The sequence below is a fragment of the Oryctolagus cuniculus genome, chromosome 6, assembly GCF_964237555.1.
Source record: "Oryctolagus cuniculus chromosome 6, mOryCun1.1, whole genome shotgun sequence".
Taxonomy (NCBI): Eukaryota; Metazoa; Chordata; class Mammalia; order Lagomorpha; family Leporidae; genus Oryctolagus; species Oryctolagus cuniculus.
This window is the reverse complement of record NC_091437.1, coordinates 102,494,086-102,506,775: the sequence shown is the minus strand read 5'-3', so window position 1 is coordinate 102,506,775 and position 12,690 is coordinate 102,494,086. Positions and strand designations below refer to the sequence as shown.

The window sequence follows — 12,690 nt, the reverse complement described above, 5'->3', positions numbered from 1 at the left end:
ACTGCAGGAGAATAGCTTTTGGCACTCAGGAGAAATGGTTTAAAAAGTTAAACATAGATATGATTCTCATGAAGGCATTGTGTATCACATCTCATCTTCCTTCTTAGATTACGGAACACTTTAAGCAAAATTAGATCATGCTGTTCTTTTAGAGAATGCTTATGGTTAACTCAACCTCAAGATTTTTTTTCTGGAAAAAAAACCCCAAGAAGCAAACTCCTATGTGAGTCTTTTTGCCAATCTCTATTCACAGAAGCAATTTTACAGAAACACTAGAGGTTTTATTAACATATATTTAGGATGTGTGATAATAACAACTAAAAAAAATAGGGCTGTTTATACTATTCCTGCAGTCTCCTAGAATTAAAGCACAGCATATAATTCTTGCAGTAGGTGTTACCTTTGGCATTCAATGTAAAAATGTGTTGAAATTCTGAAGTGTTATGTAAGTGTTGATTATTAGTAGCAGTATACTATGAGAGAAAATTTAAAAGGCAGGATTGAAAGTATTTTTCACTTTCTTTTTTGCTTGCATTTTGGATTTCATGAAAAACGTAGGATTTTTCCTTTTCCCTTATAATTACTACCCTTCCTTTATAAGCAGAAAATAGATGGCTATCCTAGTATCATGAACATAGGTTTTATAGGTGGTACAGAACGTATGTGTGTATTCAGTGATTATAAAAGCCAAACACTAAAAATTATATGCAATGTGATACATCATTAATGAACCCTGAAGGTATTAGATTAAATGGAAAAACACAGACATTAAAGACCATATATGGTATGATTTCATTTATGTGAAATGTCCAGGATAAGCAAATCTGTACACTTGGAAAGTAGACACAGGTTGCCAAGGAAGGGAGAAAAGGGGAAATGGAGAGTGACTGTTAAAGGTTATGGCATTTCTTTAAAAAAAAAAAAAAAGGAGAGAAAGATTCATTTATTTATTTGTTTGAAAGGCAGAGCTACAAAGAAAGAAGGAGAGAGAAAGAGAGAGAGAGAGAGAGAGAGAGATCTACCACCCACTGGTTCTCTCCTTAAATGGCCACAGTAGCTTCAACTGGGCCATACCAAAGTCAGGATCCAGGAACTCCATCCCGGTCTCTCACGTAGGTGGCAAGAACTCAAGTAGGTTGGCCATCTTCCGTTGCCTTCTCAGGCACATTAGCAGGGAGCTGGATAGGAAGTGGAGCAGCCAAGACTCCAAAAAGCACTCCAATATGGAATGCTGGTGTCACAGAGGCAATTTAACCCACTATGCTACAACATTGGCGTCCATGGCATTTCTTTTTAAGGTGATGAGAATTTTCTGGAGTTAGTGGTGATAGTGACACTCTTAATAACTATACTAAAAATCAGCCAATTATTGGCAAACAAAAAAGCGGTCTGCAGCCTAATGTTTATTGCAGCTCAATTCACAATAGCTAAGACCTGGAACCAACCTAAATGCCCATCAACAGTAGACTGGATAAAGAAATTATGGGATATGTACTCTTTAGAATACTATACCACAGTAAGAAACAACGAAATCCAGTCATTTGCAACAAAATGGAGGAATCTGGAACACATCATGCTGAGTGAAATAAGCCAGTCCCAAAGGGACAAATACCATATGTTCTCCCTGATCGGTGACAACTGACTGAACACCAAAAAGGAAACCTCCTGAAGTGAAATGGACACTATGGGAAACGGTGACTTGATCAGCATAGCCCTGACTGTTAATGAACAACTTAATACATTATCCCTCCTAGTAGTTTTTTTGACTGTTCTACTTAATATGACTGGTTTAATTCTGCAATTAATACACAGTTATTCTTAAGTGTTAAAAATTAACTGAAATGTGATCCCTGTTAAACATAAGAGTGGGAATAAGAGAGGGAAGAGATGTATAATTTGGGACATGCTCAAGCTGACTTGCCCCAAATGGTAGAGTTAAAAACATACCAGGGGATTCCAATTTAATCCCATCAAGGTGGCATGTACCAATGCCATCTCACTAGTCCAAGTGATCAATTTCAGTTCACAATTGATCATAATGAAAGGACTAAGAGTCAAAGGGAGCACATAAACAAGTCTAGTACCTGCTAACACTAACCGATGGAATAAATAAAGGGGAGAGTGATCCAACATGGGAAGTGAGATACTCAGCAGACTCATAGAATGGCAGATGTCCTAAATAGCACTCTGGCCTCAGAATCAGCCCTAAAGGCATTCGGATCTGGCTGAAAAGCCCATGAGAGTATTTCAGGCATGGAAAGCCAAGACACTCTGGCAAAAGATCTCTGCGAGTGAGATCCCAGTGGAAAGAACAGGTCTTCAAAGAAGGAGGTACCTTTCTCTGAAGGGAGGAGAGAACCTCCACTTTGACTATGACCGTGTCTAAACAAGACAAGAATCGGAGAACTCAGAGGGCTTCCATAGCCTTGGAAACTCATGACTGGAGCATAGGGAGATTACTGATGCCATAGACAGGAGTGTCAATTGGTAAAGTCAACAACAGGAGTCACTGTGCACTTACTCCTCATGTAGGATCTCTGTCCTTAATGTGCTGTGTATTGAGATTTAATTCTATAACGAGTACTCAAACAATATAATTCACTTTGTGTTTCTATGGGGGTGCAAACTGTTGAAATCTTTACTTAATGTATACTAAACTGATCCTCTGTAAAAAAAAAAAAAAAAAAAAAAAAAAGAAACTATCAACTCCCAACTTGACTCTCACTGGGATTAAACATGACAATAGGTCTGATCTGATTTCATCATCATTAAAAAAAAATCATCTATTATTTTTCACTTTATGTTTCTGTGTGGGAGCAAACTGGTGAAATCCTTACTTAATGTATACTAAGCTGATCTTCTGCATATTAAGATAATCGAAAATGAATCTTGATGTGAATGGAAGGGGAGAGGGAGTGGGAAAGGGGAGGGTAGTGGGTGGGAGGGACGGTATGTGGGGGAAGCCATTGTAATCCATAAATCGTACTTTGGAAATTTATAGTCATTAAATAAAAGTTAAAAAAAATAAAAAATAAATAAATAAATAAATAAAAAAATCAGCCAATTATATAATTATTTAAAGAGTTTTATGTATCTAAATTATATCTCACCAAAAAGCATTACACATAGACTGGATAATGGGAAAAAAACATTTGGTTAATTCTGAATCTAAATCTAACAGATCAAAGTAATGTATATTCACTATTTTAAACATGATACTGATTTATTTATATTTAATGATAATAAATTGTTTTATCATCCTAAATATCTTTGATAAGGTATCTTTTTAAAATAATGTTCTTATTGTACTTGAATTTTTTCTCCTGGAAAGTTTATTTGTCTTGTCCTACATGATTTCCTACCCTTTAGAGTGATTTGGAATTGTAAGACTTGGGTTTCAGTTCTCTTCTCCATGAAATATGCATTGTGCTGTAGAACTTGACAGAAAGACTCTGGAACTCATTTGTGTGACCCAAGTTAAGACAGAAACTGGTGTATACTCAACAGACATGGTGTAATAGCCTGAGTCCAACTAGAAGGCAAAGGCTATATAATAATTTGAACAGGGGAAATTCATTAAGAAGAGTTGTTAAATTATGATGTAAAGTTGTAAAGAGAACACTATCTAAAGGATATACTAAGGCTAAAGGAAGGTGTCCAAGAAAAAACAAACTCAAATTCTCTGGTTCTGAAAATTCATCTGGGAAATGTAGCTGCAGGCAACTGAATGACTGAGAAGTTTTTTGGCTGTCCCAGGTTAGAAGAGATCCACAGCCAGAGCCAACCAAGAAACAGCGTTCAAGGGTGCAGGTAAACTCAGTCTGGTGGGTGGATGTTCAGAAAGGTGTAGATGTTGTTGCCCATGTGAGACTCAAGAGTGTGTGCTGTTCTCCTTAGAAGCAATGCTGGACCTAATCACTAGTCCTGTACTTTGGTGTCAAGGTTATGGAGGGACTGTGCACCCTAGGCATGCAGCTGGCACATAGCACTACTGGATGTCCCCCATAGACAAGTACCAGGGGATTATGAAGCAGGAGTAAGAGAAAACAAAATTTGTTACATCAGATAGAAAAACAGGACCTCTTTCAACTGCAATATTTTTCCAGCATTATTTATAGACAAAACTTCACATCAGGTTCACAATGCAGAGGATATGTTTAGTGTTTAATCCACTCTTACAGAGTAGGCCCTAACATATGGATTTGGCAGAGAGGTAGTAAACTGGCAACTGACGCACTCAGCTTCTTTGCTCCCTGGCATGTGGTTTGACCATATTTATCAGCTCCCCTTGTAGTTCAGTGGGGGTGATTGAGATCCATTTTGACCAATGAGATAGAGGTAGAAGTGACATATTTCCAGATCTTTTCCCAGTAAGCCATGTCTGCTCCTAAAAACACCCACCCACAAAACTGGAAATGAAATATTCTAAATTCCCAGTGGATAGCAAATCCACATGATAGAAATATCCTGGACCCTTGTGTGATTCTTCGAGGAGACGTCATTTGACAGGAGATACTACTTGTTAGGAAAGTCACTTGACGGATCATTGAATTTGAGGCTGTTGCACGAATCAAAAACAATTATTTATGGTGATCAACCTTTGGAATTGTGGAGCTACTTGTAATATTATTTAGTCTCTTTTTTTAAAAAAATATTTATTTGAAGGTAGAGTTACAGATGGAGTTAGGGAGAGACAGAGGGAAAGGTCTTCCATCCCCAGAATCATTCCCCAGATGGCTGCAACAGATAGAGCTGAGCCGATACGAAGCCAGGAGCCAGGAGCTTCTTCCAGGTCTCCCACGCGGGTGCAGGAGCCCAAGCACTTGGGCCATCTTCTACTGCTTTCCCAGGCCATAGCAGAGAGCTGGATTGGAAGAGGAGCAGCCAGGACTAGAACTGATGCCCATATGGGATTCCAGTGCTGCAGGTGGAGGCTTAGCCAACTATGCCACAGCTCCAGCCCTTTAGTCTTTTTTGACTAACCAGGAAATAGGCTGAAATTCAGTGCCACTGTAACAATAACATGAAATATGTGGTACTGGCTTAGTGGTCAGATGGAAGGCAACAAAGAATGAGATATGGGAAATGAAAAGCTGATATCCCATGTTACACAATGGCAAAATATTTGGTGAACCATGGCTGCGTTATTTGGAAGGCAGACCTCCCTAGTGGCCTTATGTAGTTGAGAAGAAACTGATACAATGTGTTCACTTATTCACTGTTTTTAACAAAACATTGCAAGCAATAGTGAGCTCAGAAGGAAACTGATCAGTTTCTCAGCATGTGCTGTGGCACAGCAGTGCAGTGGGTTAACACCCTGGCCTGAAGCACTGGCATCCCATAGGGCACTGGTTCGAGACCTGGCTATTCCACTTCCAATCCAGCTATCTGCTGTGGCCTGGGAAAGCAGTATAAGATGGCCCAAGTGTTTGGGCCCCTGCACCCTCATGGGAGACCTGGAAGAAGTTCCTGGCTCCTGGCTTCAGATCAGCACAGCTCCAGCCATGGCAGCCAATTGGGGAGTGAACCATCGGATGAAAGACCTCTCTCTTTGTTTCTCTGCCTCTCTTTTCTCTGTATAACTCTGACTTTCAAATAAATAAATAAATCTTTAAAAAAAGAAATTGATCAATTTCTAAGTAACAAGGACAGGCAAGCAGGACAAGGAACTCATAAATTGGGCATTGCTGAGTTGGAAAGTTATTTCTAGCTCTCAAACAGTAATACATATGACAGTGGTTTTGAGAGACCACAGACTAATACTGTTTTATATGTGGTAAATAATAAGTTAATTTCTAGGCAAGGAGTTTCCTTTAAGTTGCCTCAGTGTAGTCAATATTAATTTTGGAAAGAGGCAAAGAGAGGGGCTGGCATTGTAGTGCAGTGGATTAAATAACCACTGCTGACTCAAATCACAGTTACTCTGCTTCTGTTCAAGCTTCCTATTAATGCTCCTGGGAAGGTGGCAAAAGATGGACCAAGTGTTTTGGCCCTTACCACCAAAGTGGGAGACGAAGAAGGCATTTCTGGCTTCTGGTTTCAGCCTGACCCATTTTTGCCTCAAATCATCATCTGGAGAGTGAAAAAATGATATTTGCTGCAGAGAGTGAAAAAATGAATGGAAAAGTGTGTGTGTGTGTGTGTGTGTGTGTGTGTCTGACACTCTGCTTTTCAAATAAATAAACCTTTTTTAAAAAGAAAGAAAGAGAGAGAAAGAGAGCCAAGAATTTTTGGGAGGATAAGAAACAGGTACAGGGCCAGAAAGCTGAACAGAAAGGCATGCTTGAAAAGTATATGTAGAAAAGGGCTATGGGCATGACTGGTTACAATGAAATGACAAGAAGCAAACAATTCAGGAAACTACCAAGGAGAGGGGTTGACAAATCTGTGTATTCCCCAAAGAGGACACATATCCCAGTGTCTTCTTCAGGTTGGCCAAAGAAAGTGGCCACAGGGCTGAGTCTCCTGAGGGCAGAGTCAGAGGCTGCAAAACACACTGGACGAGTTTCTCGAAGAGAATATAATGGGAGTCAATTGAAACAGCAGCCTTTTCACCAGGGTAGGAGTTCTTCATATTGTCAATCCAACAGGATTTCCGAATTGCCATGACCCAGCAACAGCTGCACTTCCTGTTCTTTGTCTTTCCAAATGGGTTATTGTGACAAGTCTATCTATGTTGGGTATTATTGTGGTGGGATAGGTCATTTAATTTTTACTTCCTGTATCACTGGATCCCAGGGATCCACATCTGAACCTGGCAGGGAGACCTCAGGACTTTGAACTGAAAGCGAGAACTGGATGTCACATCAGGAAGGGATAGGTGTTTTCTATGGGTAAGAGAAAGAATGAAATGGGTATATGATGATCACAGGCAGATATCAGCAGACTTTAGAATCAAACTCTATTGCCTCTTCTCCTTGTGCAGAAAATTAAACTGGTGATGTGTTCCCTTTCTGAGTTCTGGCCAGCAGAATGTGGGTACAAGTGCTGCTTTCAAGTCTGCCCTCTATTCGTTTTTTTGCCCTCCTAGAAGCAGAAAGCAAAGGACTCCCTGATCCTAGGAGACAATGGAGCCATGAGATGAAAAAAGTCTTCATGTCATCATTTGGAAAATAATTGCTCAGAAGACCCACTAGACAAAGAGCCTTCATGTAGAACTATTGTCTGAGTGAGAAGTACACTTTTATTTCAACTGAAACCCCTTTGTGGTTGCTACAGCAGTTAGCCCTCCCAGACAGAAGCTCAGAACCTGCTTGAATGAGGCTATGGAGTCAGGGCATGAGTCTGTTTTAAAAAGAGTGGTGAAGATTTGGGGGAAAGGGTAGAAAAGTACAGAATAGAAAACCAAAGTCTGGTGATAAATGGAATTAGGAAATGGAAGGGGAATTAGGGATCAGAGAAAGGAGAAACAAAATGAAGCAGGCAAGGCATGATGATGATGTATTTCTATAACCAACTGCTGCTACTTGAGCAGACTTTTGAGTATCAGAGCATAGTTTAGCTTTGACAGTATGATTTTGGGCACATAGTTTGATCCCTGTCACCATAGAGTAGCCATTTAAGTTATTATCTGAGCTAGAATTATATTCAGGAGTGTTGGAGATGCTATTAATTATTACCACAGAACAAAAGACAGAAACCGCTGCAATTGTGCAGAAACCAGATGCATGATTGTACTTCCTGTACTTAGAGTTCTGTACAGTTTTAAGATTAAATAAGCAAAGTCAGACAAGTAGAAACTCTTTCTACATGGAAGAGGGCTCAAACCCTTGTGATTGTTATAATCCTAGTGACTAGTTTAATATCAATGAATGAATGAAACATCTCTGCATTATATCATTGATGGATTTCTAGGTATCTATTTATTTTTTCTTAATTTATTAACAAGAAAAATTTATTTTTCACAGCTTTGAAGGCTAGAAGCCCAGGACCAAGATGCCAGGAAAATCCATGTCTAGTGAGGATTTGCTCTCTGTTTCCAAGATGGCACCTTGTTGCAGATGGAAGGTGAGAACAGCTACCTTGCACCTTTTTTCACTCCATGAAGGTGGAGTGTTCATAACTGAATCACCTCCTAAAGGACTCACTTCGTAATAATATCACTTTGGCAATTAAGTTTTAATATATACAGTTTGAAAGGATACATTCAGTAGGTATTCATTTCTTAAAGAGGAACTTGGATGGACCTGTAGGGACTTTGAAACAAATCCTGTTCACTGTGTGTTGTTAGGACAGATCTCCTTTGTCACCCACAAAGGGAAGATCTTTATCCCTCCCCCTCCACAACATGTCTCTGTGCATAAACAGCAATATCGTCATGGTAGGGAGCAATTCATTTTCATGTCTACCTCATGAAGAGAGGCCTGCGGTGTGGTTGCAGCTGAGTGCAAAGTGCAGATTAGGAAGTTAAGTCCCACTCTCTTAATGCATTAACATGTTCTCCATTAAGTTGCTTTACCAGGGGAGTGATCCTGGGGCTCAGGGAGCTTTCCTGCTCCAGGCTTTTGTCTCCTGGGGCCATTTTCAGAGGGGTGCCAGCCCAGCTCTGTTCCATTTGTAGTTTCTCCCTATATGTGTCTCTGGGACATTTGCTGCCCATGTTCTCTTTCCAGTTCCTCCTTTTTCAGCCCCAATTTAGAGAAATCCAAAGTTAAAATAATTGGATAGACAATTTTCATAATTAGTTTCTTAGCGATGAGACTAAACACAAAGTGGAATTTCCATGATGAATGTGAATGTTGAAAGGAACATCAGGAGATTGTGTGGCCCAGGTCCTTTCAGTCTGGCTAGGAGGAAAGTTATAACCACCAAGGAGACGCAGGCTTCTGAAGAGCCTGACGACTGTGGCCCCATTGGATGTGTGTCACGTCAAATCACAGTAGAGTGTTTCCTCAAGATCACAGAAAGTCTCTATAATAAGTGCTATGAGTTGCTTCATAAAAATGAATTAGCATGCGTAAAGTCTTTAGAATAATGAGTATGTAAGTGCTGTGTATTAGCTTTATTACGATTCTTAGTAGTGGTGAACTACTGCATAATAACCAAGATTAGTTGGTTTTATAACACTACATATTAGTCATATATACATACACTATGTGTAATATTAATATATTAGAAAATATGCTAACTTATTATTTGAAAGTTGAAAGAATTCAGCAAATTTTATGATTAAAAAAAAAAGAAGAAATTCAGGGTTGGAAAGAGGGAGTCCTTGGGCCGGCACCGTGGCTCACTTGGCTAATTCTCTGCCTGCTGCACAGGCATCCCATATGGGTGCCAGGTCTAGTCCCAGTTGCTCCTCTTCCAGTCCAGCTCTCTGCTGTGGCCTGGGAAGGCAGTGGAGGATGGCCCAAGTGCTTGGGCCCTGCACCCGCATGAGAGACCAGGAGGAAGCGAGGAAGCACCTGGCTCCTGGCTGCAGTTCGGCACAGCGCTGGCCGTAGTGGCCATCTGGGGGGTGAACCAACGGAAGGAAGACCTTTCTGTCTCCTCTCTCACCGTCTAACTCTATCTGTCAAATTAAAAAAAAAAAAAGTTAAAAAAAAAGAAGTGTAGCAATCAAGACACGAACTAGTGCCTATGTGGGCTGCCAGCGATATAGGCAGAAGCTCAGCCTGCTAAAAAAAAAAAGAGGAAAAAGAGGGAGTCTTTGACCTGTGTATTGGTGTTTGGGATGAGAAAGGAGGTAAGGTGTCCACAATCACTGAATAAGTGATTCATGTTTGAGAGTGCCCTCAATATTTGGTAGAAATATTTGTTCCATATTATTCCACATCACCCTGGTATCTATAGATGGGAATTAACATTCAGACAAGACTTGTTCTCTATTTAGAGAAGTTCTGAAGAGTACTCTGAAATCTTTCTACCTGATTCCAGATCCTGGATCTGTATCTCCTTCCATATATGACCCTGAGCAAGTCACTTAACATCCTTGCAACTCACTTTCCTTATCTGTACCATGACAATAATAACGCTGCCTGCTTGGTAGGCTTCTTTGGAAGATTAAATTAGCTAACACGAGTTAATAAGTTAAAGTACTTAGAACAGTATCTGGTACAGTGATCACTGTGTATGTGTGCACTTTAAGTTTTATAGTCTCTATGGTGCATATTTAAGAAAATAAGTGTTTCTTCCAATGCAATAAGGTAACTTAGGGGGTAGTGAGTTCACTGCCCACTGAGGGCAGGGGATAGGGTTCACACACTCATACAACCTTGGGGGTATCATATGTAGCTGAAAAATATATTTAAAATATCAACCAGTGTTATTCTTCTCAAATTTTTTACTTTTTTTTTAATTTTCATTGTATTTGAAAGGCAAAGAGACAGACTGACAAACAGAGAGGGATCTTCCATCCACCGGTTAACTACCTAAATGCCCACAACAGCTGGGTCTGAGCCTGGCCATAGCCAGGATCCAGCAGCTCAATCTAGGTCTCCCTCAGGGTTAGTAGGTACTGAGTACTTGAGTCATCACCTGCTGTGTCCCAGGCTGTGCATTAGCAGGAAGCTGGATTAGAGACAGTGCTGAGATTCTAAGCAAGCACTTTCCACAACATGAACTAGCATCTTAAGCACTGTTACAAATGCCTACCCACAACAAAGTTTTTTCGTAGCATTTCTCCTATGTCCCATCTCTTCTCCAACCCAACTTCATAATATGTCTTTAATTGGGACAACTCTACTCTGAGATATCTTTATTTATTTTTTGAGAGGGGAGGTAAGAGGGACACCAAAAACAGAATAACAGGATGGGTGATTAGCCTAATGGTTAAGACATCACTTGGGACATATCCCACATCAGAGAGCCTGAGTTCAATGCCTAGTCTTGCTCTTGACTCCAGCTTTCTGCTATTGCAGATCCTGGGAACCAGCAGTAATTGCTCAAGTAATTTGGTTTCTGTCACCCATGTTAGAGACCCAGATTGCATTTCTGCCATCTATCTTTGGAACCAGGTTGATTTCTGAACCGCAAGTGCCTTTGCAGGCATTTGAGGAATGAAGCAGCAGAGGAGAGTGTCTATCTCTCTGCTCAATAAGCAAACAAATAAATAAATAAATCCACAAAAACATAACAACAAGAGAGAAAGGAATATCTTCTTGATGGTGTGTGTATGTGTGTGTGTGTGTGGTTCCATAGACTTGACCTTGAGAAGACATGTAAAGGACAGAGGGTATAGAAAAAACATGACTACAATACAAATTTGGAGAACCTGGGACAAGGTAAGTATGCTGTAGGCTTGGGGGTGGATATCAGGTATAGAGTACATATCTGTTGTATTTAGAAATAGTGTCCTGTATTTTCCTCCAAGCCAAGCCCTGAAAGGGCAATTACCTTAGATGGACTCAAGGGCTTGACAGCAGGGTTATGTTTGGGTCTGAGGTAGACTCAGAGCTCCTTCTCATGCACAGCATAGCAGTAACAGATAGTTGAAGGACTTCTTGGACTAGAATGAGATAACATGCTTGGACCAAAGACAATTCTCCAGGAAGAATGGCTTCCTCGAGCAGATAGCAAGGGAAAACTAAGGATTATATTCCTGTTCCCCATAATGTGTATATTATAGGTCCACCAGAATTTAGACATAACCTCAGGAATGGGAAAAATCCAAAACTTCATGGGTTTGTGGTCTAAGTAGTCACACAGGACTCTGTACTAAGAATGGTCCAGCACAAGGTTTAATGCTGTGCTGTCACCATCTTAAAATCCTTAACTGCATTTTCATTTTGCACTGGGCTCTAAAATTGTGTAATCATTTCTGCCTGTCTTCTATTAACTCCCTTCAATCCCAGGAGATAGATGGATTCAAATAGAAAATAAATTGATTAGGAAAAAAATCAAGTTACATTTATGTGTATCTGAGTTTCCAAACTGATTTCTGTGCCACTGCAGCAAAGCCATGGCCAAATGGAATAAGGTGAATCATGTTCCACAATGAGTGGTGACATTTGGCTGGGATGCAGACTGTACAGGTAAGGAACAGATAAACTGGAAAGCAAGGTTGGGAGTGAGCATGGACAATCTCAATGCCTCCACAGTGCAGAACAGCAGAATTGAGACAGCTGAGAAATTTGGAATCACACGGGAGCTTGGAATACATAACCATGTTCAAGAGTGTCATAAATGAGTATAATATAAAGAGCAGCACCATAATGAACCCTTTAAAATGGAGAAAACAGGTAGGAGAGAAAACAGGTAGTACATTGATTTCAGGTAAGCCTGACACTAAATCCTAGCTCTGCTCTATCAGTTGGAGAATACCAAGCATCCATTTCTCCTCAAAAAAGGGTAAGCTCCTATCTTTTACTTTGAGGGTTTTTATGAGGGTAATCTGAAATGACACTCATGAAGTATATAGTGTTGAGCACAGAGTAGGGACTTTTTAAACTCAGTGTACATAATCCCAATGAGAATATTTGAAGGGGCGGGTATTTGGCATAACAATTAAGATGCTACTTGAGATGCTTAGATCTCCTATCAGAATGCCTGGGTTTAAATCCTGCCATGCTTCCAATCCAGCTTCCTGTTAATGTGCATCCTATAAGGCCAACTGCTCAGGCACTTGGGTTCCTGACATCCACATGGGAAACCACAACTGAGTTCTCCACTCTTGGTTTCAATCTGGCCAAGTCCTGGATGTTGCAGTTTATTTGCTGAGTGAAAGAGTAGATGGAAAACTTCTTTCTCCTC

At 40.2% G+C, this 12,690-nt stretch overlaps 1 protein-coding gene across 5 annotated transcripts in view; it reads left to right on the top strand.

Moving 5' to 3' along the window:
* PEX2 (peroxisomal biogenesis factor 2) overlaps window positions 1–12,690 on the top strand; it is a 754,438-nt gene that overhangs the window by 137,009 nt on the left and 604,739 nt on the right. The window contains exons 4-5 of one of the 5 annotated variants that reach the window (XM_070075250.1): window positions 7,908–8,007; window positions 11,893–11,967. The exons of 3 other annotated variants lie outside the window; for them this stretch is intronic. In XM_070075250.1, coding sequence (XP_069931351.1) covers window positions 7,908–8,007; window positions 11,893–11,938 — 146 coding nt within the window. In that variant the 3' untranslated portion in view covers window positions 11,939–11,967. Of the gene's footprint in view, window positions 1–7,907; window positions 8,008–11,892; window positions 11,968–12,690 lie in introns of those variants that run through there. One more of the 5 variants, XM_070075251.1, reaches the window with a different exon arrangement.